The sequence below is a fragment of the Aquarana catesbeiana genome, linkage group LG01, assembly GCF_042186555.1.
Source record: "Aquarana catesbeiana isolate 2022-GZ linkage group LG01, ASM4218655v1, whole genome shotgun sequence".
Taxonomy (NCBI): Eukaryota; Metazoa; Chordata; class Amphibia; order Anura; family Ranidae; genus Aquarana; species Aquarana catesbeiana.
Window position 1 is genome coordinate 597,780,985 of NC_133324.1, and position 26,516 is coordinate 597,807,500.

General features: G+C 41.4%; 1 protein-coding gene across 2 annotated transcripts in view; it reads right to left on the bottom strand.

Annotated features, from left to right (window-relative positions):
- TNKS (tankyrase) overlaps positions 1 to 26,516 on the bottom strand; it is a gene marked incomplete in the record, with an annotated part of 313,626 nt that overhangs the window by 72,681 nt on the left and 214,429 nt on the right. For both annotated transcript variants that reach the window (XM_073598540.1, XM_073598531.1), the window contains 2 exon segments: positions 6,088 to 6,167; positions 10,495 to 10,666. In XM_073598540.1, coding sequence (XP_073454641.1) covers positions 6,088 to 6,167; positions 10,495 to 10,666 — 252 coding nt within the window.

Below are 26,516 nucleotides of genomic sequence, written 5' to 3' on the forward strand. Positions count from 1 at the left end.
GCCAGACCGTTATCCTTAATATTTAAAGGCCAAGTTTACCTTTGCTCACTTTTTTTTTCATTGCTTCTAAAATTCCAGTTTCTCTGTGTACTAATATAGCATTATTGTATTTATTTTGCGAAAATAAAACAGCTTTCCATTAATTTTACACAGGCTTACCTCACTCTATTCATAGCTGTTCAAACACACTGCTCGATTACTTCTGCCTTACTTCCTGGACAGACTTTTTTTTTTTTTTAATCTTTTTATTGACAGATATACAAAAAACATATTGGTACAACAACCAGCATGCTCAACAAGTACAGAGTAGGCTGGATTCAGTATAACATTATTCCCAGTACAAAATTTTGTTCTCCAATTCTTACACATTGCAAGTATAGAAAATAGATTACTCACAAATTAGAAGAAATAGTTAGAGTGGAGGAGCACCAAGTGTTCCATACCTTGTCGTATTTGCTGGGACAACCCCTATGCTCAAAAATGATATTTTCATAAGGCAGTATCTGATTCACCATCTGGATCCATTGACGAGTAGATGGGGGAGCAGATTGATTCCACTTAAGTGCGATAGCCTTACAAGCTTTCTCGCAGCATTATTCTAGTAAATTTTGGCCATTGTTCCTCATCTAGTATACCCAATAGACAGATGTGTGGATCTCATGGCACAGGAACCGAGAAAATTTAAGACAATATATCTATCACCCATTTCCAGTATGCATCAACAACAGGGCATCGCCTCATAATGTGAATAAAGTCTACACACTGGCCGGTACATCTAGTGGTATACGATGCATCGCGTGTAACCTTACCGGGGTCAGGTAAGACTGATGTACCATGTATAGTTGAATATAGAGGTCGACCGATATATCGGCCGGCCGATATTTGGCTTTTTTTACTTAATCGGCATCGCCGATTGTGCTGATAAAAAAAGCTTCAGCGGGACTTGCAAATGACTTCTGTAATTGAAGTCAATTGCAAGTTGTCTGAAGTTTTCTTCTCTCCTCCTCTGGGCAGCCTGCCAAGTCTGATAAGAAGATACATTTGTATCTCTTTCAGGTTCTTTTATCAATAGACTGAACTGGTGGAGAAGTTTTCAGTTTAACCATTTAAAGACTAAATCTTTTCTGACACTTGTTGCTTACTAGTAAAAATCCTGTATTTTCTGCTATAAAATCACTTAGAACCCCCAAACATTATATATATATTTTTTTAGCAGAGACCCTAGGGAATAAAATAGCGGTTGTTGCAATATTTTATGTCACACAATATTTGCGCAGCGGTCTTTCAAACGCAATTTAAAAAAAAAAAAAAATACACTAATGAAATTAAAAAAAAAAAAAAAAAAGTAAAGTTAGCCCATTTTTTTTCGTCCAAAAGTTTTGATTACCTGTTTTTGTGTATTTAATATTTAAGATATAGTTATTTTTTTTAATCTAAATTCTACATACAAGTGAACTGATTGGAGGTTTGCTTTGTTTAATAAATGTTTAAATATAAAAAATTTTCTGTATCACTTATTAAGGCTGCTTTTACACTGGAGCGGGCATGTGTTGACGGTAAAATGCTGTTAATTTTAGCGGCGCTTTACCGTCATTTTAGCGGCGCTATTCGGCTGCTAGCGGGGCGCTTATAACCCAGCTAGGGGCCGAAGAAGGGGTTAAATGCGCCCCTGAAGCGCTGCTGCCGAAACGCTTTGCAGGCGCTTCGGCAGCGGTGTGCATTCATTTCAATGGGCAGGAGTGTATACACCGCTTCAAAGATGCCGCTTGCAGGACTTTTTTTTAACATCCTGCCAGCGCATCGCCTCAGGGTGAAAGCACTCGAGCTTTCACACAGACTGCAGGGGAGCCGTTTTACAGGCGCTATTTTTAGCCCAAAAGTGCCTGAAAAACGCCCCAGTGTGAAAGGGGTCTAACTGTTAGATTTTATGAGATGAAGGGAAAAAAAAAAAAAAAAAAAAAATTGGCCTAATATATCGGCCCTAAAAAATCGGCATCATATATCGGCCATCGGCCACTGCGATTTCTAAATATCGGCTTTGGCATCGGCCAGAGAAAAACCCATATCGGTCGACCTCTAGTTGAATAAACTTGTTATTAATAGCCGGTGAAATGGTTAAATGGGAGATGCATGCTTCCTCCCAGTCCTCATCTGACAAATCGGGTATAAGTGTTTGCAGTTATTGCGAACCTCCAGAAAATTTGTGTTAAGTGAGGTAGCAAATAAATGGGAGTAAATGGTAGAAACTAAACCCTTAGGGCCCTGTGACCTTAACACCCCAATCAACGGATAGTCAGAGAACTTCGTGCTTGTAGCTCCGAATTGAGTTTGTAAAGCATGGCGCAGCTGGAGATACCTGTAAAAGGCTGTATAGGGGAGTTCATATTTTCTCTGTAAATCCATGAAGGAAGCCATAACATTCCCTGTGTATATGTCCTGTATTGCAACAAGTCCCCTATTTTCCCAGAAGGAATGATCTGCAAAGTTCAGGATATGCGGAAACATAGGGTTGTGCCAGAGGGGTAAATCTAGATTTGTATCATCAAATTTGTCCACCTGTTTATAGCCTCCCTCCACATCATACGTGCCAGAGTCAGAATAGGTATGTGTTCCCTTCCCAAAACCGACAACGGAGCCTCTAAAGCAGGGGTCTTCAAACTATGGCCCTCCAGTTGTTCAGGAACTACAATTCCCATCATGCCTAGTCATGTCTGTGAATGTCAGAGTTTTACATTGCCTCATGGGATGTGTAGTTCTGCAACAGCTGGAGGGCCGCAGTTTGAAGATCCCTGCTCTAAAGCTATCAGCAAGTGTTTAAGATTTAACACCCAGGCCAGATGTGATTCCACTACCTCTGGAGTGACAGGTGACAGCCAGTTAATCAAATGGCGTAATTACCCTGCCAAATACAGTGCGGCAAAAAAGTATTTAGTCAGCCACCAATTGTGCAAGTTCACCCACTTAAAAAGATGAGGGCGCCCTGTAATTGTCATCATAGGTATACCTCAACTATGAGAGACAAAATGTGGAAACAAATTCAGACAATAACATTGTCTGATTTTTTAAAGAATTTATTTGCAAATTATGGTGGAAAATAAGTATTTGGTCACCTACAAACAAGCAAGATTTCTGGCTCTCACAGACCTGTATCTTCTTCTTTAAGAGGCTCCTCTGTCCTCCACTCATTACCTGTATTAATGGCACCTGTTTGAACTTGTTAGTATAAAAGACCTGTCCACAACCTCAAACAGTCACACTCCAAACTCCACTATGGTGAAGACCAAAGTGCTGTCGAAGGACACCAGAAACAAAATTGTAGACCTACACCAGGCTGGGAAGACTGAATCTGCAATAGGCAAGCAGCTTGGTGTGAAGAAAACAACTGTGGGAGCAATAATTAGAAAATGGAAGACATACAAGACCACTGATAATCTCCCTCGATCTGGGGCTCCACGCAAGATCTCACCCTGTGGGGTCAAAATGATCACAAGAACGGTGACCAAAAATCCCAGAACCACACGGGGGGACCTAGTGAATGACCTGCAGAGAGCTGGGACCAACATAACAAAGGATACCATCAGTAACACACTACGCTGCCAGGGACTCAGATCCTGCAGTGCCAGACGTGTCCCCCTGCTTAAGCCAGTACATGTCCGGGCCCGTCTGAGGTTTGCTAGAGAGCATTTGGATGATCCAGAAGAGGATTGGGAGAATGTCATATGGTCAGATGAAACCAAAGTAGAACTGTTTGGTAGAAAGACAACTCGTCGTGTTTGGAGGAGAGAGAATGCTGAGTTGCAACCAAAGGACACCATACCTACTGTGAAGCATGGGGGTGGCAACATCATGCTTTGGGGCTGTTTCTCTGCAAAGGGAACAGGACGACTGATCCGTGTACATGAAAGAATGAATGAGGCCATGTATCATGAGATTTTGAGTGCAAACCTCCTCCCATCAGCAAGGGCATTGAAGATGAAACGTGGCTGGGTCTTTCAGCATGACAATGATCCCAAACACACCGCCCGGGCAACAAACAAGTGGCTTCATAAGAAGCATTTCAAGGTTCTGGAGTGGCCTAGCCAGTCTCCAGATCTCAACCCCATAGAAAACCTTTGGAGGGAGTTGAAAGTCCGTGTTGCCCAGCGACAGCCCCAAAACATCACTGCTCTAGAGGAGATCTGCATAGAGGAATGGGCCAACATACCAGCAACAGTGTGTGGCAATCTTGTGAAGACTTACAGAAAACAATGTCCTCTGTCATTGTCAACAAAGGATATATAACAAAGTATTGAGATGAACTTTTGATATTGACCAAATACTTATTTTCCACCATAATTTGTAAATAAATTCTTTCAAAAATCAGACAATGTGATTGTGTGTATTTGTTTCCACATTTTGTCTCTCATAGTTGAGGTATACCTATGATGACAATTACAGGCCTCTCTCATCTTTTTAGGTGGGAGAACTTGCACAATTGGTGGCTGACTAAATACTTTTTTGCCCCACTGTAATAGTACATATTGGGAAGCACCATGCCAGCTTCAGCTTTAGACTGCTGTAGAATGGAGTGTTTCAGTTTCCTTCTATTGTTTGCACAGATGAATGATGTAAATAGCGTATCCAACATTTTAAAAGACTATTTAGGCACCACCGTGGATATATGAGAGATCACATACAAGCATTTTGGAAGGATCATCATCTTTATCAGATCAATTCTGCCTGCCACTGACAGAGGTAGCCTGGCCCAAATGCCAAGTTTAAGTTTATTCATTTGGAGTAAGGGTCTAGATCAGTGATGGCAAACCTTGGCACCCCGGATGTTTTGCAACTACATTTCCCATGATGCTCATGCATTCTGCAGTGTAGTTGAGCATTGTGGGAAATGAAGTTCCAAAACATTTGGGGTGCCAAGGTTCGCCATCACTGGTCTAGATTAAGGCTCAAACCCTCAGTTTGTGATAAGGTAATGAGCACTCCCAAATATTTAAAAGAGGACACTACTTTAAAAGAGAAAACCGCTATATCTTGGGAATATGCTTAAGGATGAAGAGTCATCAGAGCTGACTTCTGCCAATTGATTTAAAGGCCAGAAAAAGCCCCGTAGTCATCTATGTTCTACATGACCATCTTCAATGATGCCGATGCATCCTGCAAGTATAGAATAAGGTTATCTGCATATAGGCTTATGGTATCAGACCTATCACTCAGTGTAATATCTGTAATGAGGGCAGACTATCAGAATCTGGGCGCCAGCGTCTCATCCTGGACAGACTTTAGATCATGACACAGGAAGGAGTTGACCAGCTGAGGGAAGATGATGCAGGGTGTGTGCTAATGAGATCAGCTGGTCAACTCCTTCCTGTATCATGACCTAAAGTCTGTCCAGGAAGTAAGGTGTAAGTAATCGAGCAGTGTGTTTAACCACTTCAGCCCCGGAAGGATTTACCCCTTCCAGGCCTCTTGTGAAATGGCACTGCTTGATGTCTTCAGAGGCGTGAAGACATCCGTTGTGATGAAACATGTCAAGCAGGTTGACACCAGCTGAACGCTGCAGCCGATTGTCCCATTTGATACATGCATTCTTGAACTTAACTGTAAGTTACTACAATAAATTGTTTTTATATTTATTACGGGCTTCACTATGGGTCACTTATTTCTCTTCATGGACGTTTGCTGACCACGTTATTGAAAGTCCTGTTTCTGGTGTGATTTCTGGGAGAAATTGATTAATGGAGACTACTATCCGGATATTGCTGTTTCTTTACCGATGAGGGGTTCCAGAGAGCTGAACTTGCTGGATGTTTCTGGGAATATCTTTACATGCATATCTTTCACAGCCATCTGGTAAGCAGACTACCTTATCACGTGGTGTCAAGTGCTCCTCTATATATGCACTATAGCTGGTGATCGGATTTCTCCTGCTTTCCAGTTCTTTTGGACTTTTTACCAGATGTTATTTTTAGCGCTGCATTATATACATTTTGGATTTTTACGTTTGGATATCAACAAACTATGCTGGCTGCTTGTATCCATCAGTTATTTATAGATTAGCGCAGATTTTATTTGTGATTCACAACTGTATTTTACCTTTACAGTATCCAAGTCTCCAGCTTTTGAAGCCTCAAGTAGTCTGTAATCAACATCTGATGTGCGGACCGGTGTGCTCTCTGTCATAAAAAAAAAATATATATATATATATTTAAAAAAAAATAAAATGTTAGACCTGGTAAAGTTAGAGCTATCTAGAGACCAATGAAATTTTAGAGACAGTCTGTAGATAAGGCTTTTTCCATTATATTTCCCTGGTAAAACCATGAATAACAGAATCCCTGTCCTAGAATTGCTACACCAATGCAACCCACTGTATCTATAGAGGGAGCTATGGTTGACACCCAGGATGGATTTCAAATATGTCTTCCTCTCTTTATCCCCATTATATAGGTGTGGGAGGATTAGTAGTTTACAGAAGGAAGAGAACATTGTACTTTTAGTTCAGCTCTCAGGAAATGACACTGCATTTCTGGCAAGATCAACAGGTATTTTCTGTACTTGGTGAAAATGAAAGCAAAAAAAAGATAATAATAATAATGTAGTCACCCCAGGGATGGTACATTTAATGATAAGTGTCCCTTGAGCTCTAACAGCTGTTCAAACTGAAGTCCTCTGACCTCCCCCCCAGCCATTACCTTTCAGTGCTGCGTGGATTAACATAAGAGTCAAACCTGTCACAGGCACTCATCAAGACTGCTGACTTTGCACTCCCTTTTCATCCCCCTGTACTATAGCTTCTATGAATGAAGCGTGTTCGTGAATGGAGGAGGCAAACCTTTCATTCACCTGCCTGTCCTCCATTTATAAATCGCTTTTTACACATGGAAGTCATAATTCAGCTTTTAGGAATGGATGCATAGTCAGCATTCTTGACAGATGCCTGTGACAGGTCCTGCAATCTTGTTAACAGATGCAAAGATATTGGGGAGGGGGTTGGGCAGAGAACTTTGTATTTAAACTAGGACAGCCGATACCAGCACACTGCTCATTAAATGTAAGTACTGTCCCTTGTGCTTACTTTTTAAAATAAATCTTTACCAAAACTTCGGCTTCACGGATTTAGATATTTTCAAGGAGCCTGCAAATTAACAATCAATTCCTAGGGGTCAACAGGCCCTTAGAAACTGGCAAACAAGGTCCTGTTTTTTCCCCAAAGGCTAGGCACACTGTAATGAAATGACTTATGACTTTCAGGCATTTGCAAAAGTAAATCAAAGAGCACTACACACCTTAAACATGTGGAAATCTTGCATTTCACGGTGTGGCCTACAGCTTGTAAGGCATTTGACCTGAATTCTAAACATACATTTTGGGGCAAGCGTCAGGAACTGACAGAGTTAAGCATTCCCTGTCTTTACCATAGCACATCTCAAAAATGTCTTTTTCAAAAAGGTGCCAACTACATTTGTGGCCATATTTTTAGTAAGCAAACCAATCCTCTAAGGGGGGGGGGGCAACAACCTGTAGATTGTGATCCAACATTAGATCACGGAGAGGTAACTGGTAGATCGCGGGCTGTAGTAGGGAGAAAGAGCCGCATAAGTCGATGCTTCATCTGTAGTCATCTGCTGGCTCCTGTCCCATGCGGAGTGATACCAACTGCACTCCACCTCTTATCCCGTCTAGCGGTCTCCAGAGTGGTGCAGGAAAGAAGACATCTTCAGGTCAGTGTGAAGCAATACACTGGGCATAAAAGCAGCATTGTGTTGTTTTCTCATCACCTGCTTTAACCCCTTGGGACCCCGCAGAAGGATGCAGTTGTGGGCGCTTGCAGAGTGGCCCCATTTACTTGAATGGGCCACAATTGGCAGGCGGTAGCACCCAACAAAAGCAAAAGGGGGCTCAATTCCTGCTGTAGCATGTGTACACCTTTGGCTGCTGCCTCAGCATCTAAAGGGGATAGGTACTGGGGGTGGTAAAACTGTGAATCAACCGCAGGGTTTTTGCCACCCCCAACTTTACGTATTAATGAGCCCTAAAGGTTTCGCTGCAGATGCAACTAAGGGCTCATTCACAAGTGTCAGTTATCAGTGATCAGAGTGTGTTTGACAGGTAGTGAGTGGCGATATGTTGCCTCCTCACCACCTGATTTAAACCCACGATTGCCGCGCAATGCACGCAATTGCGGCACGGTAGTACAGCAATTACAGGTTTAAATCAGGTGTGAGGAGGCAACACTGTGCCCGGTGATCTTTAACTTCTCCCATGTTGTCCAGGTAGATCTCTACCTCTTTAAGGTTGCCTACCCTTCTCTAAGACAGCCTTTCACAAATTTCTACCTCAGAGGAACACTTAGGCCTCATGCACACTGGATGTTTTTAATGCTGCTCTTACAGGCGTATGGCATTTTTGGTTTTCTGCCTCTAAATGCCAGTGCATGTCCATGCACACATAGGCTTTTCGAGCCAGACATAAAGAAACAAAAAACACTGTCTGCGTGTCCAGGAGCAGTGATATTGCAAAAAAAGTTTTTGACACAGTCAGCTTGTGAAACATACAACCACAAGCAAACCCCCACACTACCACCGACATATGACATTAGATGTATAAAGCAAGCATATACAAGTAACAAGAGAGGAAATGCTTAACTTTCCCACTGAAATCATGTGTCCCCCTCTAGATATTACTGTTTCTATCTGCAGATCTCTACATCAATGCTCTCCTGTAGTGCTGTTGAGGTCAGTAGGAGGAACCAATGAGAGCTGTAGGTAACAGTCTTGAAGTGTCAGCAGACTTTGGGGAACCGTCCCTCATGAGCGGAGTCCATCAATGCACTCAGCAGGGAATTGTCTCTCCTGTTTACATGTACGTTCTTGCTTTATACATCTTACTTATATCACAGGGTTGCTTTGAGATAGTTGCTGGTACATTTTAATGAAAGTTATACAGATAATTCCTAGTTGCATGTCATGTAAATAGTCAGGTAATGCTCATGTATTTTTTATTGCAATCATGGTCTAATCTCCTGTTTAAATAAGGGGTAGGTCAAGCACACTTTCCTTGAGGAGAGAAGACAAATACAGATAAACATGTTGTACATCTAGTTAAAATAACAGGAACAAAAAACATTAACAAACATACAAATTAGTAGATAATGAGCACTTGTTATTTTGTTATTGTGCATTCTGCAGGAGCCAGTGCTAGAGACGATAAACTCGTCGAGATCTGTATTTATTTTTTAGTCATACTGTAGATAGCATCTGGGTGCTGGATTACACTAAACGTGCAAGGGCTGGTAATGTACAGAAAGCAAAAATATATTTAATAATATATATATATTTACAGACATGATGCTGACATTATGAGGAAAGCTAAAAATTCAAGTTGTACAGTTTCTTTTATGTTAAACAGTGCATTCAAAAATGAAAACACTGACACTGAGATCAGGGTTTTTTTTTTACTTTATTTTCTGAGTTAAAACGTGCACATTACACTATTCTCTAACTATTGGGTCATGTTTTCTCATTCAGCACACACTTTAAAATTTCCATGACCACAGTGAAGTGGTGGTACCAGCATTATGCTGTAGAGTTGCATTATATCAGGGACTAGCTATCTTGTTAAAAATTAAGGCAAACTAGACAGTGCAAAACATCAGGGAATACTTAGAGGAAAGTTCTAGAGTCTTTTAAAAAAAATGAAGCTTGTTATAGTTTATTGCGCAACAGGACATGCTAAACATACAGTCACAGTGGAGTTGCTCAGACACAAAAAAGGTAATGGCACAAAACTTTGATCTCTACCCAACTGTGGACTAAAATCACTTTAAGCCCTCTTTCACATTGGAGTGATTTTTCAAACCGATTTGACAGGTCAAATTGCATGACAAGTCACAGCCTATTGCCGGCATTGGCGCCGTTTCAATCGGTGTGAAGCCGACTTTGTGGTGCCGCATCGACTTGCAAAAGAAGTTCCTGCACTATTTTTGCCAATTTTGAAGCCACACAGATGTCTTTCAAGTAGCATCTGAAATCGTGCTGACCTGCTACGTTGAAATCGTGTTACTTCAAGTGAAATAGCATCAATGTGAAAATCAAATAAATAAATGCTTAAATAAGTGCTTCGAAATAAAAAAAAAAAAAAAAAAAAATTATATTATATATATATATATATATATATATATATATATATATATATATATATATACACATATATATACATATACACACACACACACACACACATAGCCACAGAATCCCCAAGGGAAGATTGCTGCTGAGATGAATGGTCTGGCACAGGGTCTCTTAACAGCTAACAGGTTTGCATTGTGTACTGTAAAAGTAACTAAACGTTCACAGTCACTCAGCAATACCTCAATATGTTTTCATCCAATGATTGTATAAGCACCATCTAAAATTATGCTATGTACACTAGAAGTGTACAATATGTTATGCTTTCCTAGTGAATAACTTAAGTTAACGTTTAGAAGGTATGTTTACTTACCACTTAGAATTTGTTGCACAGCTTCATTTCCCATCTGTGCAGCTGTAAATCCTTGCAAAGAGATGATCGATGCATCTGAGCCAAAGCTTAACAGGAGACGACAGGTCTGCAGGTGCCCCGCCAAAGCAGCTCTATGCAATGCTGTCTGCCCAAGCGTGTCCAGAGCGTTCATCTGAACAGTAAACACAAACACACATTATAACAAACGCATAATAAACTCTGTGAAAAATAATGTGCAATGGTGCAATCCCAAACTGAAGAACTGGTAATTTGTCACTGACAACTCTGAATAAACAATTTTTATTTACATATTTTTAGACCTGCAAGCTTAAAAAAAAAAGCTCAGAACTGAAGCGGCTGCAAAATCTTAAATCAAAATTTGAGTTTATGGTAAGATTTCTACAATAAAACTAACGTTTTAACCATAATAAAAAAAACACATGTACAAAACCAATATGCAGGTCTGGACAAGTGCTAAAAGGGTTAAGACCCAGGACCTAAAACTTAAGGGTATCAATTTTCACACATAAAATTTTCAAGGTTATAGTAACTTGTCTCATAGATAAATACAAATAGACTACCTTGTGCTTAGTGCAGGTTAACACAAATAACAAATTACATGTGTTCAATAGCAAATAATGGGAAACTGAAAACAGTAATTAAAAAAAAATGGTAAAAAGGGAAGCTGCACACTATACAGTTAGATATTATATTATTACTATATAGGATTTATATAGAGCCAACAGTTTGTGCAGCGCTTTAAAATGCAAAGGGGGGGCGGGGGCAGTACAATTACAACACAGTTCAATACAGAGGGGACAGGAAGGCCCTGCTTGTGGAGGTGGGAGGTGGTACAAAAGGTAATTGCTGCAGAGAATGATTTGATGCTGGTGGCTCGGGTACAGTTCTTAGATGGGTGTGGGATAGGTTTCTCTGAATAAATGAGTTTTCAGGGATCATCTAAAGGCGAACAGGGTAGGGGCTGACCGGACATACCGGGGCAGGGGGGTGGGAGAATCTCTAGAGAAGTCCTGAAGGCGAGCTTGGGAGAAGGTAATAAGGGAGCTAGAGAGCAGGAGGTCTTGGGAGGAGCGAAGGACAATTTGGGAGATATCTGCAGATGAGGTTGGTGATGAAACGGGGGGCGATGTTGTGGATGGCCTTGTATGTTGTGGTTAGTATTTTGAATTTTATTGGGTACGGGAAGCAAGTGAAGGGATTGGCAGAGAGGAGCAGCAGTAACGGATCGTTAATAAGGTGTATTAGTCTAGCAGCAGCATTCATAATAGACTGAAGGTGGTATAGCCTGCGTAAGGGTAGGCCAGTGAGGAGAGAGTTGCAGTAGTCGAGGCGGGAAATAACCAAGGAGTGAATACATTGTTTTGTGGTTTTGTTAGTCAGGAAGGAGTGAATTCTGGAAACGTTGTGGAGTTTAAGGCGGCAAGATGTAGCCAGCGATTGCATGTGGGGGCTGAAGAAGAGGTCAGGGTATAGGATTACACCCAGCACCCTGGCAAGTGTGGAGGGACCAATGGTTGTGCCGTTGATCGTAATGGTAAAGTCAAGGGGGGGAAATCAGGGATGTAAAGAAATTAGATTTGCTGTCCCTTTCAATTGTAATTATCCAAAAATTACAAATACAGCGAGATTCACAATTACAACGTGCTAAACACCTAGCTAGTGCTGCTCTCTTGGTCCAAATGTGTGCTTGGGTGTGTAGAGGAGGGTTCCCGCTGTTCGTTCAAGGTGCTGTTTACTTGTAAACGCCAGCCGCTCACAATCACTAGCTCTGTTCTGTGGCAGTGTTAGTCTCTGTGTGTGCTCCCTGAATCTCTCCTCCAGTCTGCTATCATGCTGCTGTGAGTTCTGAGATATAATGATTTTGCACATTCATTTTTGAGGCTGAATATTACTTATTGAAGTGTGGTGAGTGGATGGGACTATAACAAACACTATTTGGTTAGAAAGACAAACTATGTGGAATGGTTATGCTCATGTGGTATTCCAGAACTATCCCCTATTTTTGAGTGATGGGGCTGGGAGCCCACGAGAGCATATGGGGCCCCCTCCCACAGGCACTCGTCCACGTTGCCTGCCCATGTGGGCGATTGCGGGGCCGAGCACAACATTGCTTTGCAATGTCTGCCTAGGAGGGGACTGTCAGTTATTGGGGTAGGGGTCTTTTGGGGATGTGTATTGTGTGTGTATTATGTGTCTCTAGGTTTGTTACTAAAATAGTGTATTCCTGGAACCCTAGATGAAGAGCTATCCTATTCCACTGACTTTATTTTTAGAATATAAAAATAAAATTATCACCTATAATGTTAGAGGTTTAAATAATCCCACCAAGAGACACCAAATATATCGGAAATTAAAAGGACATGCTGCCAATATAGTGATGCTACAAGAAACCCATTTGAAATGGTCCTCTAAAATCACCCTTGGCACAAAATTCTTTCCAATTTGGTATCATGGCTAATCCCCTAATAAGAAATCAAGGGGTATAGCAACAGGGCTCGATATGAACACACCATTTGTACTGAAGGCAACAAAGGCAGATGCAGGAGGACGATATTTATTCGTTAAGGGATCCTTATATAATATAGATTATACTCTAGTAAATGTTTACTGTCTCAATAGACGCCCATCCCTTTTCTTATAGAGGGTCTTTAATGAGTTAAGGTTCGCTGGTCTGTTTTTCAGGCAGGCCTCACCGAATGGAAACCCTATATTCCATCCGTCTGGTGGATCAGATCGGATGGAATCGGCTAAAAAACAGACAGGTGGAACCGTTTTCATCCAATCTCCCAAAGAGAACAGCAGGGCTCTGACAGGTCAGTCTCCAGAACAGTGAGTGGAGACGGACCTGTCATCTGCTTGCTCACTGGAGATCAACGGATCGATCCCTGCTGAGCAAGCAGAGTCCGTCAAAACGGACAAGCCCTGTGTGAAAGGGGCCTTAGAGAGTTTTGGAGAAGGTAAATGGACACTAGCGGGAGATTTTAATTTTGTTTTTGATCCAGTTTTAGATACTCAACCTATGTCACTACGATCAGAAGGAGGACAACTTAGGGCAACTAAACAGAAGTTATGCCAACTTCAGTTAAAAGATGCATGGAGAGTCTTATATCCCAGGGGTAAAGATTTTACATACTATTCACAAGTACATTCCTCATATTCAAGAATAGATAACATTCTTTTAGACCCCCAGCTTTTAGAAGGTCTGTTAAAAGTAGAAATAAAAATCGACAACACTCTCAGATCATGCTCCGGTACTTGTTACCACTGATCTGAAGGGCATCATGGCTATACAGAGGATTTGGAGGTTGGACAAATACCTTTTACATAATTCCAGAATAGCAGGTCACATATGCCGCGTACACACGGGCGGACTTTTCGACCGGACTGGTCCGACAGACCTTCCAGCGGACTTTCTAACGAACGAACTTGCCTACACATGATCACACCAAAGTCCGACGGATTCGTACATGATGACTTACACCGGACTAAAATAAGGAAGTTGATAGCCAGTAGCCAATAGCTGCCCTAGCGTCGGTTTTTGTCGGACTAGCATACAGACGAGCGGATTTCTGGGTCCGGCGGAGTTATGACGTAAAGATTTGAAGCCTGTTCCAAATCTAAAGTCCGTCAGATTTGCGACTGGAAAAGTCCGCCAAAGGTCCGGTGAAGCCCACACACGATCGGATTGTCCGCCGGATTTGGTCCGTCGGCGTCCGTCAGACCAGTCCATTTACAAAAGTCCGACCGTGTGTACGCCCCATTAGAGTTGGATCTGGATCTCTTCTTTAAGGAGAAGAGTACAGATAATATATCCCCTGCAGTACTCTGGGAAACCCACAAGGCATTTATGAGAGGAAGATTAATAGCAAAAGGGGTTAAAAGGAAGAAACTATAGAGAGCCTAAGTGCAACTCCTTCTACAGGAATTTCAAGGCCTGGAGCAAACACAAACAAATAAATGCTGTACCATGGTAAAAATAGTAGAAAAACCGGAGGCGTTAAAAACTTTGATGGAACAAGATACTAAATGGGCATTTAATGGAAGGGTAAAACGACACTATGAGATGGGAAATAAACCAGGGAAACTTTTTGCAGGATTAATATGGCCAAGGAACACAGTAGGATACATAGTTAAATGAGGTATTGAGATCCCCCAACATTTTTTTAAATCAAATAAGACTTGAACGGTTACCCTTCCGGTAGGTTATCCTGGTTGGGCAGGATAAACATGATTAAAATGGTGACCCTCCTGAAGGCTCTTTATATATTCCAGGCTCTCCCAATAAATATAATGGGGGCCTACTTTAAAACTCTCAGGTCATTGTTAAAGAGCTTTATTTGGAAACAGAGGTCCCTGTATCGCTTAAAAAATGCTTGTTAGACCCAAGTCAACTGGGGGACTATCTTTACCAGATTTTGAGACTTATCATAAGGCAGTTGTCCTGGCAAGAATCGTTGACTGGACACACAGTGCCCCTTTTAAAAACTGGGTGCAGCTTGAGGAAACTATAAGCAAAATACCCTTGGGCCAGACCATATGACTGCCGCGGCAATTCAGAGGCTTATCTAAGGACGTAGCCTCTATTACAGCAGAAACTTTGAGAGTTTGGGATAACCTTTACAAAAACATGAAATGGCAGTAGAATAGCCCCTTAATGCCACTTTCAGGCACAAACTACTTTCTGCCGGGGAGAGACATTTTTAAATGGGCAACTTCAGAGTGTCTGAATTTAAAACATGTGTTGAATGGGAATGCCCTCTGTTCAGAATTAAGGGGCAGGTATGGCCCTTCACCATGGGATGCCTGGAGATTTAGGCAACTCCAGAATTTTGTGGACTCTCTACTGAGACCACTGCATTCAATCTGTGAGCTCAACTCAATGGAGAGACTCAGACTAGGGGGGAATAGCTAGACATGGTATTTCCAATGTACATAGGGTGTTGATGGTCAGCCCTGGACACTGGGGCTCTAGGTCTTTTGAATGGATGGGAACATTAATTAAATCAATCTATCCAAGAAACCCTTAAGCATAAAGTTATAGATTATGCACACTCTACCTAAATAGATGTGAGGATAAAAGGAATGAACTATCAACTGTTGGCTAGGTGGTATTATGTTCCCTCAAAACTACATAAGATCAATCCAGGGCAATCATCGGAGTGCTTAAGAGAGTGCGGGGGTGAAGGAACACACGCCCGTATTTGGTGGCATTGCCTAATGATCCAGCTTTACTGGGAGAAAATACAATCAAGACAATTAGTAATTGTGAAATTGGGCAAGACCCCTAGGGAGATGGAAGATGAGACACACCAGACTCACCAATGCAGACGAGCTGAAGGCCGCTATCAAGCAAGCTGGGCTTCCATAGCACCTCAGCAGTGCCACAGGCTGATCGCCTCCATGCCATGCTGCACTGATGCAGTAATTCATGCAAAAGGAGCCCTGTCCAAGTATTGGTATAGTGCATACTATATCATACATAGACATAATTTTCAGTAAGCCAACATTTCTGTTAATAAAAAATCCTTTTTTTTATTGGCCTTATGTAAGATTCTAACTTTCTGAGATAATGAATTTTGAGTTTTTTACTAGCTGTAAGCCATAAGTATCAAGAAAAAAAAAAAAAAAAGAAAAAAAAAGAAATGCTTGAAATATATGTAACACATCTCTAGGAGTTGCACTTGAATTACTGAAAAAAAAAAACTTCTTGGGATGCACCTGTAGAATATGCAGGCAATGGAAGTACACCAGAGGAGGAGAGAGAGGGAGCAGTGAAGGTCCCCATAATATGCAAGAGAGATTGTGGATGAGACAAGGTCTGCTTAGGCACTCATACACTACCCTTTAGCACTCACCCCCCCCCCCCCTCCCCCCTTCCATTTTAAATCACTTTTTTTTCTCTTACAGGATATTTAGAGACACAGTAATCTGGAAGAGTGGCATACTCACTGATCTAAAAATAAAAATTAACTACAGCGCTACGTTTAGAAAGAAAGTGAAAAGCAGCCAACACACCTATAGACTCAAGGCAGAAAAAAAACAAAAGAAACAAAAGTGTGGCGCTATATATCACATCCACAGCCGTGTGTATTACAATAAAGACATATAAAAATGGTGAATACTACCAAAAAATGTATGACCATAAAATGGATAGTGTCAAATAATTAATTAGTGTTGATCACATATAAAGTAAATACACAATAATACTTAATCATCAAATGTGCCAATGATTAATAGAAACCCGTGCTGGTTCCATGAGCCAGACACCAAACATAAAAAACATGAAACTTTAGAGGTCCATAAAAAATGTGTAGAAAAATAGTGAAGAAAACATCAACAGAGGTCAAAGGGGGTGATGCATGGCCAGATGGTATTCACAGAATTTTAGTCGCACCAAATCTGGCGAGTGGGCAGAAGGGAGACCACAAGTGTGCATAGATTGTACATCAGTGCCGGGGCCAACACCAGGAGTAGAGGAGGCTTACCGGAAAGAATAGTTTTTTATGTTTGGTGTCTGGCTCATGGAACCATCACGGGTTTCTATTAATCATTGGCACATTTGATCCACGGCTGTGGATGTGATATATAGCGCCACACTTTTGTTTCTTTTATACTCACTGATCTAGAATACACACAACGGGTTTGAACAAATAAAAATGAGAGGGGGAGGGACAAATAGGGGAAGAAAGGGAGTATGGTAACCAAGTATTTTTGGTTTTGTCACAAACACGGTTAGTAAGGGAGGAGAGAGATAAAGGGGGATATGGGGCGGAAGAGAAGGGAAGCTTTATGGAGGAAGTTGTGAACATCTTCCCCCCACTTCTTCCCCCTAATATCACAATTGGTTTGTTTTTGGTATGATTTTTGATCTTTTGTTTTTTTGATTTGTCACAAACACATGTAGTAAGGGGTCGATGGGAGTGATGTAGGGGTAGAGGAAAGAAGGTGGGGGGTGAGGATGCAAGAGACAAGACTGGGTAGAGAGGCAGGGTACCCCTTAGACCTATTAGGGAGAAAGATCAACTAGATTATTTATATTTTGATTTGGGGAGCCTCTGCCTTTCAAAATGTCCCTTCTCTCCTCTGTGAGGAGTAAATATAATAGATCTGGTAGATGACAGGGTTATAGGATATATGCCTTTTTTACAGTGGGGACAGAAAGTATTCAGACCCCCTTAAATTTTTCACTCTTTGTTATATTGCAGCTATCTGCTAAAATCATTTAAGTTCATTTTTTTCCTCATTAATGTACACACAGCACCCCATATTGACAGAAAAACACAGAATTGTTGACATTTTTGCAGATTTATTAAAAAAGAAAAACTGAAATATCACATGGTCCTAAGTACCGCATTTATCGGCGTATAACACGCACTTTTTTCCCCTTAAAATCAGGGGAAAGTCGTGGGTGCGTGTTATACGCCGATCCCCGCTATCGCTATGTGAATGTCGGCGATCGCCGCCGACATTCACATAGCGAGTAGTTTCAAATATGGCGCCGCGGAGTTCGGAGGGGCTCGGCGGTGCTGAACGAACGCCGCCGAAATCACAGAGCCGAGATACACATAAACTGAAATGGGTGTCACTGGCGCAAAACCTATCCTATCAATCAATACAAAAGTGATATCTGTAGCTGCTGCATCCAAAAAATTCTCGAAAGAAAAAATTAAAAGTGCTATGTGGATGGGTGCGCTGCTCTTATTTGTGCTCTCTTTCCTATCTATGTGTTCCTATCTGTTAAACATAATCTTATTCATCATCCACCTATAAAAATTCATCATATTAAACAACAACCGTATACAAATTACGTAAATCATATAAAAGTTCGGTGATATATATCACATGATAGTAAAGTCTCTTCATATATGTTTGCAAATCTTCCGTTCAATTGCCGTGATCGGCGTGCTCTTGTGTTTGATCAATTTAAAGTGACTTAGTGCTCCACCACCACCTGTGAGATTGGCCACTCACCAGATATTCTTTAAAACTGCACCTTTGGTTCATTCATAGGGATAACCACTCCACTCAAAGGGAACTTCTCCAATAGCTATACTAGGACCTCATAAAAATGGATGAAAACGATCATCACAATAACGTTTAAAACCTTTATTTTATAAAACACAAAAAACTATGCACTCACATTTCCAAGTGCCATTGAGCCGGCACAGAGCTATTCCAGCAGTTAGGGACGGGTGGGCGCTGCGGCCCGGTTCGCCTAGTGTGTGCTGTGATGTCTCCGTATGCCGCTATCGTTCCCCCCTTGTGTCCGTTCGCGTCCTCACCAATCATGCTCGTTCCCGGTCACGTGGGTGCAAAAAACTCCCAGCAGCAAAAACGGAGGCTGCTGGGAGTTTTTTGCACCCACGTGACCGGGAACGAGCGTGATTGGTGAGGACGCGAACGGACACAAGGGGGGAACGATAGCGGCATACGGAGACATCACAGCACACACTAGGCGAACCGGGCCGCAGCGCCCACCCGTCCCTAACTGCTGGAATAGCTCTGTGCCGGCTCAATGGCACTTGGAAATGTGAGTGCATAGTTTTTTGTGTTTTATAAAATAAAGGTTTTAAACGTTATTGTGCGATGATCGTTTTCATCCATTTTTATGAGGTCCTAGTATAGCTATTGGAGAAGTTCCCTTTGAGTGGAGTGGTTATCCCTATGAATGAACCAAAGGTGCAGTTTTAAAGAATATCTGGTGAGTGGCCAATCTCACAGGTGGTGGTGGAGCACTAAGTCACTTTAAATTGATCAAACACAAGAGCACGCCGATCACGGCAATTGAACGGAAGATTTGCAAACATATATGAAGAGACTTTACTATCATGTGATATATATCACCGAACTTTTATATGATTTACGTAATTTGTATACGGTTGTTGTTTAATATGATGAATTTTTATAGGTGGATGATGAATAAGATTATGTTTAACAGATAGGAACACATAGATAGGAAAGAGAGCACAAATAAGAGCAGCGCACCCATCCACATAGCACTTTTAATTTCGAGATACACATAGTCGGGTGTATTCGGCTCTTTCCGGCGCCGTTCACAGTCACGCCCAGTTCCGCCATTGGACCTGTGTTATGTCCATCATAGGGCGGGACAGGGCGGGACTGTGAGCGGCGCCGGAAAGAGCCGAGAACCCTCGGCTATGTGTATCTCGGCGGCGTTCGTTCACTTCCGCCGGCGCCGAGTCCCTCCGAACTCCGCGGCGCCATATTTAAAACTACTACCATGTGTATGGCGGCGGCAGGAGGCATGGACACTGGGGACAAGGTTGCACTGGGGACAAGGCTGCACTGGGGGCAAGGCTGCACTGGGGGCAAGGCTGCACTGGGGGCAAGGCTGCACTGGGGCAAAGCTGCACTGACAAGGCTGCACTGACAAGGCTGCACTGACACTGAAAAGGCTGCAATGACACTAACAAGGCTGCAGATGAACACTGATGAGGCTGCATTGATGGGCATTTTAATGTAAGTTTCTTTTCCTTAAACTTCCCTCCTAAAAGTATTTTTCCTTAAAATTCTCTCCTAAACTTGGGGTGCATGTTATACGCCAGCGCGTGTGATAGCCGATAAATACGGTATTCAGACCCTTTGCCCAGTATTTAGTAGAAGCACCCGTTTGATCTAATACAGCCATGAGTCTTTTTGGGAAAGATGCAACAAGTTTTTCACACCTGGATTTGGGGATCCTCTGCCATTCCTCCTTGCAGATCCTCTCAAATTCTGTCAGGTTGGATGGTAAACATTGGTGGACAGTCATTTTTAGGTCTCTTCAGAGATGCTCACTTGGGTTTAAGTGAGGGCTCTGGCTGGGCCATTCAAGAACAGTCACGGAGTTGTTGTGAAGCCACTCCTTCGTTATTTTAGCTGTGTGCTTAGGGTCATTGTCTTGTTGTTCGGCCCAGTCTGAGGTCCTGAGCACTCTGGAGAAGGTTTTTAACCAGGATATCCCTGTACTTGGCCGCATTCATCTTTCCCTTGATTGCAACCAGTCGTCCTGTCCCTGCAGCTGAAAAACACCCCCACAGCATGATGCTGCCACCACCATGCTTCACTGTTGGGACTGTATTGGACAGGTGATGAGCAGTGCCTGGTTTTCTCCACACATACCGCTTAATTAAGGCCAAAAAGTTTTATCTTGGTCTCATCAGACCAAAGAATCTTATTTCTCACCATCTTGGAGTCCTTCAGGTGTTTTTTTAGCAAACTCCATGCAGGCTTTCATGTGTCTTGCACTGAGGAGAGGCTTCCGTCGGGCCACTCTGCCATAAAGCCCCTACTGCAGTGATGGTTGACTTTCTACAACTTTCTCGACTGCATCTCTGGAGCTCAGCCACAGTGATCTTTGGGTTCTTCTTTACCTCTCTCACCAAGGCTCTTCTCCCACAATAGCTCAGTTTGGCCAGACAGCCAGCTCTAGGAAGGGTTCTGGTCATCCCAAACGTCTTCCATTTAAGGATTATGGAGGCCACTGTGCTCTTAGGAACCTTAAGTGCAGCAGAAATTTTTTTGTAACCTTGGCCAGATCTGTGCCTTGCCACAATTCTGTCTCTGAGCTCTTCAGGTAGTTCCTTTGACCTCATTATTCTCATTTGCTCTGACATGCACTGTGATCTGTAAGGTCTTATATAGACAGGTGTGTGGCTTTCCTAATCAAGTCCAATCAGTATAATCAAACACAGCTGGACTCAAATGAAGGTGTAGAACCATCTCAAGGATGATCAGAAGAAATGGACAGCACCTGAGTTAAATATATGAGTGTCACAGCAAAGGGTCTGAATACTTAGGACCATGTGATATTTCAGTTTTTTTTTTTTAATAAATCTGCAAAAATGTCAACAATTCTGTCAATATGGGGTGCTGTGTGTACATTAATGAGGAAAAAAAATGAACTTAAATGATTTTAGCAAATGGCTGCAATATAACAGAGTGAAAATTTAAGGGGGTCTGAATACTTTTGGTCCCCACTGTATATGTTGGTAATGGTCTGTATGTAATGTGTGTATGGGTTTTAAATGTTTTTCTATTTCTGTTTGTATATTTCATGAATGTTGTCCTGGGTATTTATTCTGCTGCACTGTTTCTATACATCTTTTTTTCTAAAATGAATACAAATAATTAAAATTAGAAAAAGACAAAACTACTCAAAACTTATTATTAAATCCAAAGATTTAAATGAATGCAAACTTGACACAGAAGGGAAACAGGTGAATATGAACTCCATATATCTGAAACATCTGATGGCCAAGTAAATGATATCCTTTTGATGTGCACATCACAAATTGCTCAGGGTTTTGCTCGAGCCATTATTTGTGTGATTTGTCCGCTATCTTGTGGTACTTATCTTGCATCTAAGCCTACTGTGGTTTTGATTGAGGCTGCAAGATATGGAGCCAGATTTCCACCCTGGGGCTAGTCGTGGGATGTCAGACAGAGACCTGTACACAAGCGCTGTTGACCTCTAACTCTTGGGGTCAAATCCTCTGGTAAGCAGGTGGAGTGTTGATGTGGTACTGGAGCACTGGGTCTGCATGAATGTTGGAACATGTAGTTCACAGATTATATTGACTATATTATTCATATATAAAAGCAATGCAACCTCGAGGGGTCTCCAAACTTTCTAAACAATGGGCCGATTAACTGTCCTTCAGGCTTTAGTGGGGCCAGACTATGACCAGTGGGATTACAAAACATGGAAATAAACCACATCCCCTCATTTGTTTTAGTGGGCGCAATAGTGCCCTATTGTTGGCATCAGTGGGAGGAATGGTGCCCCACTGTTAGTATTTAGGGGATGGAATAGTGTCCCATTGTTGGTGCCTGTGGGAGGAATAGTGCCCCAACACTGGTGTCAGTGGAAAGAATATAGTGTCCCATCATTGGTGTCAGTGGATGGAATAGTGCCTCAAGGGTTGGATAAAGGAAAGCAAAAAGGCCACATCCGGTCCACGGGCCACAGTTTGGAGACCACTGCTCTATATTATTGCATCATTAACCCAAGTATCCTTTCCTCCAATAAGCACAACACTACTTTAAGACTCCCTTGCATCACTCCTCTCTTCATCATCATTAATTGATGAACCACCTCCCTCCTCCGAAATCACCAATCTGAGCCACGAACATCTAAGCATCAATGGCTATTCTCTTCCAGGAATACAAAAAAAGCAGCTTTCCCTTCCCCTTACAAAATTAGCCTTCACTCTCTTCTCTAACATCACAACCCAGACAGCTTCTATTTTCCACCATCACTACCCAAGTCGCCGCCCCTTCACATTAGTAACGAATTCCTCACTACCTCCCAAACACTACGTAACCAATTTTCAACATCAATAGCTAAAGCCACAATCCACACTGCATTTCTCAGTCTTGTGCTACTTACCCCACAGCATCACTAAGCTGCAAACTGAGCCTAAGCCCAAGTTCACACTGAGCTGCGGGAATGAAGCTGTGCGAGTTCAGTTGAACTTGCACGATTTCACTCCCACATGTCAGTCCCGATTTTGGCCGCGATTTCAGAGACATCTGTGCAGAAACCTGCATGTAAATTGCAGCCCGATATTGCAAAAAGTAGTACAGAAACAACCTTTTGAAATTGGTTCAGCACCGCAAATGCGGCATCGTACCGATTAGGAAAGTGCTATTGACGGCAATCGCCGCCAATTTGACATGTCATGTCAAAACGCTCCAGTGTAAACCAGGGCTGAAGTAGAGTTATTTTCCACATTCTGGTTTCAAACGTTTGTTTGCCTTCAAACATGTGGCATGCTACTGCACGGTTAATGTATGACCTCTGTCTGCAGTCTAAAAACTGATAATTTCAAGGAAGAAATTACATATCCCACAAACCCTTGGTTTCTCGGTCTAGATCTTGTGCACGTGAGAGTTAACAAGTAATTATATCTGACACAAGCACAGACAGGCAGAGCAATAACAGATCACCATGCTGGAAGAGATGTGTTTTCATCACATTAGCACTCCCTCATTTGTGATGCAACAAAATGGCAAGGCATGATCTGGAATAATAAGTTGTCTGTCTCTTTAGTGAATAGGGGCAAGCTAGTTGAATGAATTCATGGACATAGGATCAGTTATAACACTACACACTGCAGCCACATGTGAGCCCATCATTACAAGGTAAAGGAAACAAAACGAATATCTAGTTAAAGCAATGAAAACATTTGAAAGTGTACAATGCCTTTAGGTAGAATGTCATTTTCTGGTGCAAAGTAGAAAATAACTAATATCTTCAAACAACGTTTTATGCCATTCATACACAGGGAGACCTTGCTTTAGCTGTAATAAAAGAACAGAGAGAATTGCCTAATTGACACTCACTGAAGTGAAACATTTCAGCCCTGAAATGAACCACCCTTTTTTCCAAATTTGTTTTTTCTGCCAAGATCATCTAGGAAATTTCCAGTAGGCTTGCAAATTTAAACCGTGAATGCGCGTTTTGACTCATTTGCTAACTGATGCAAAACTAAATTTACATGGTTATTAAACCCTAATTTTCTTATAAGTAACAGTAAAGTGTACGCTATTCTCAAGTACATTTAAATCTATTTAGCAGTCTTTTTACAGAAGCATCAGTATTTAAGAATCAGAATTTTATGAATAATTACCACTAACACACTATAAGCCTTAAAAACAAACTAAATGACCACATCCACCTTAGAATTTTTACAGTGGCATTACCACACAGTTCCAACCACTTTGTATCATTGAGCTAAACTTCCCAACCCTACATTCAAGATCATGATTCAATAAACATAGCAGTCAATTTGAATTTTTTTTAATAAGTGCACTGGAATGACCTTTCTCATAATCTACAAAATAAATCAGGTTAAGGACCTGCATGAACATTTGCCAAAATCTTCTGAGGTTATAGGTAATTTTCTTGGCAAAAAGGGGCTTTCACATCTTACTAAATGTGATGCATAGAAATATGGCACCCGCCACTGAACTGGTGCTGTCATTGTGATCCGAGCTGAAATACTTAAGTTAGTGACTGACTTGGAACAACTATACAGTCCCTGAAAAGTCTGACCTCCCATACTGCATAGGAAAAATCAGTATGCCCATCCTGCACCTTTTTTAAGTCACTTCCTCCATCTTATTCTGTAATGTACATTCATTATGGCAAACACAAACAGAATCAAAGCACTGCAAATTAAATAAATAGGAAAATATTAGCACATTTATTCTCTACTCTACACCAAAAAAGGACTCCTAATTGTAGCAATGTTGCAACTTTTCTGTTTTTCTAAAGTATTCAAAGAGTTTAAAAACAGCACTCCACATGAAACCCCAATACTGCACTTTGAGTGTACTTTTGCGGTACAATATATATACTGTGCATAAGAGTTTTAAAAATTAAATGACTGAGTAAAGTCTAAAGGTTATAAGAATATTATAGGATATTTCTGAAGGGACACAGAGCCTAGAAGGGTCAAAAGCAATGGTAAACATTACATTCATCAACCCCCTTTTCATCAGCTTCTCAGAAAGAGTTAACACACTGGACAATTAGGTGCTGCATCTCTAACTGGAGGGTCATGTGAATGTTTTCCCCGCTTTGTTACTGCATTTTGTAAGAGAGATAGCTGCTTACCTCTTTCAGATCTAAAAAGTATAGTTTTTACATTTATGATTGATTTGATCGGTGATATTAGCAATCATAAGGTACAGAGCCACTCTGATCGGCTCTGTACATTGTGTCTGAGCCTAGTCATCCGAATGCAACTCAGATTGCAGCTATTAATGAGGGAAGAGGCTGCCCATGCCTTATTTCTGCAGTTTATAAACGCCACTGCAGAACGTACATGTAAACCCCTCCACCATTCTTAAACATGCAGAAGTAGTGAGGTGGTTACCAAAAAAAATATTTTTATGGTGACAGTCACTCACATACAGTATAAATAAGCTAAAACTCTTGTACATTAGAATCAATATCACTCTTCTTAATCAAAGCATGATCCAAAGTGTGGAAAAAAGCAGATGGTTGCTTTGGGAGTACACTTAATTTTTCTTGCTCATTTACTAAATAAAAACTTTGGGGCAGCTCAATAACAAATGTCCGAACTGGAAAGCATGCAATCAGTATTTACATTTTCATTTCAGAAGCAGTGTGGAAAAAAATGAAAGGTAGAAGCTGTAAGATAATTGATTGCTATGGGCAAAGACATCAGCAAGACTCTATTCACTATGTTGAACAAAGCAGTATCCAGTAAGGTCCCATATATGATATGCAGCATAGAGCAAGGTTTGCCAAAAACCTATAAAATATTATCATTAAGAATTATCTATAAGTAAGTTTCACCAAAGAAATTCATGAAACCTTATTATTATCCACTTTTTAATAAGTGTGAAGTTTTGTACATTTTTTTCCTAATGGAAGCAGTTTGTATAGAACAAAAACAGCCAGACTGGAGCAACTTTTAAGAACAAAAGCTGCACTCACTAAATGCAGGATCAACTTTTTTTTTTTTTAAATGGTAACCAATACAAATGGCCCCTCACTAATGCATTAAGACAACAGGCAATAGCCTTCAGACTATGGGGGTTGATTTACTAAAGGCAAATCCACTATGCACTACAAGATCACTTGAAAGTGCAGTCGCTGTAGATCTGAGGGGACGATCTGAATTGAAGGGAATCTCTACTGATTTTATCATCCAATCAAGTGCAGCAAAAATGCTGTTTTTTATTTTCCTTGCATACGCCCCTCAGATCTACAGCGACTGCACTTGGAAGTGCACAGTCGATTTGCCTTTAGTAAATATCACTGTGTGTGTTCCAGAAATCATGTCAGGAAGGTACTTGCGGTGGACTTTTTGGGGTAGATTTACTGACTACTACACAAAACCTTTACACTTTTAAAGAGGAAGTAAACCCTCATGGGTTTACTTCCTTTGTTTCCCTGCAAAGGTAAAGCAAAATGGGCTACTATGCATCGCATAGTAGCCCATTATGTGTCACTTACCTGACAC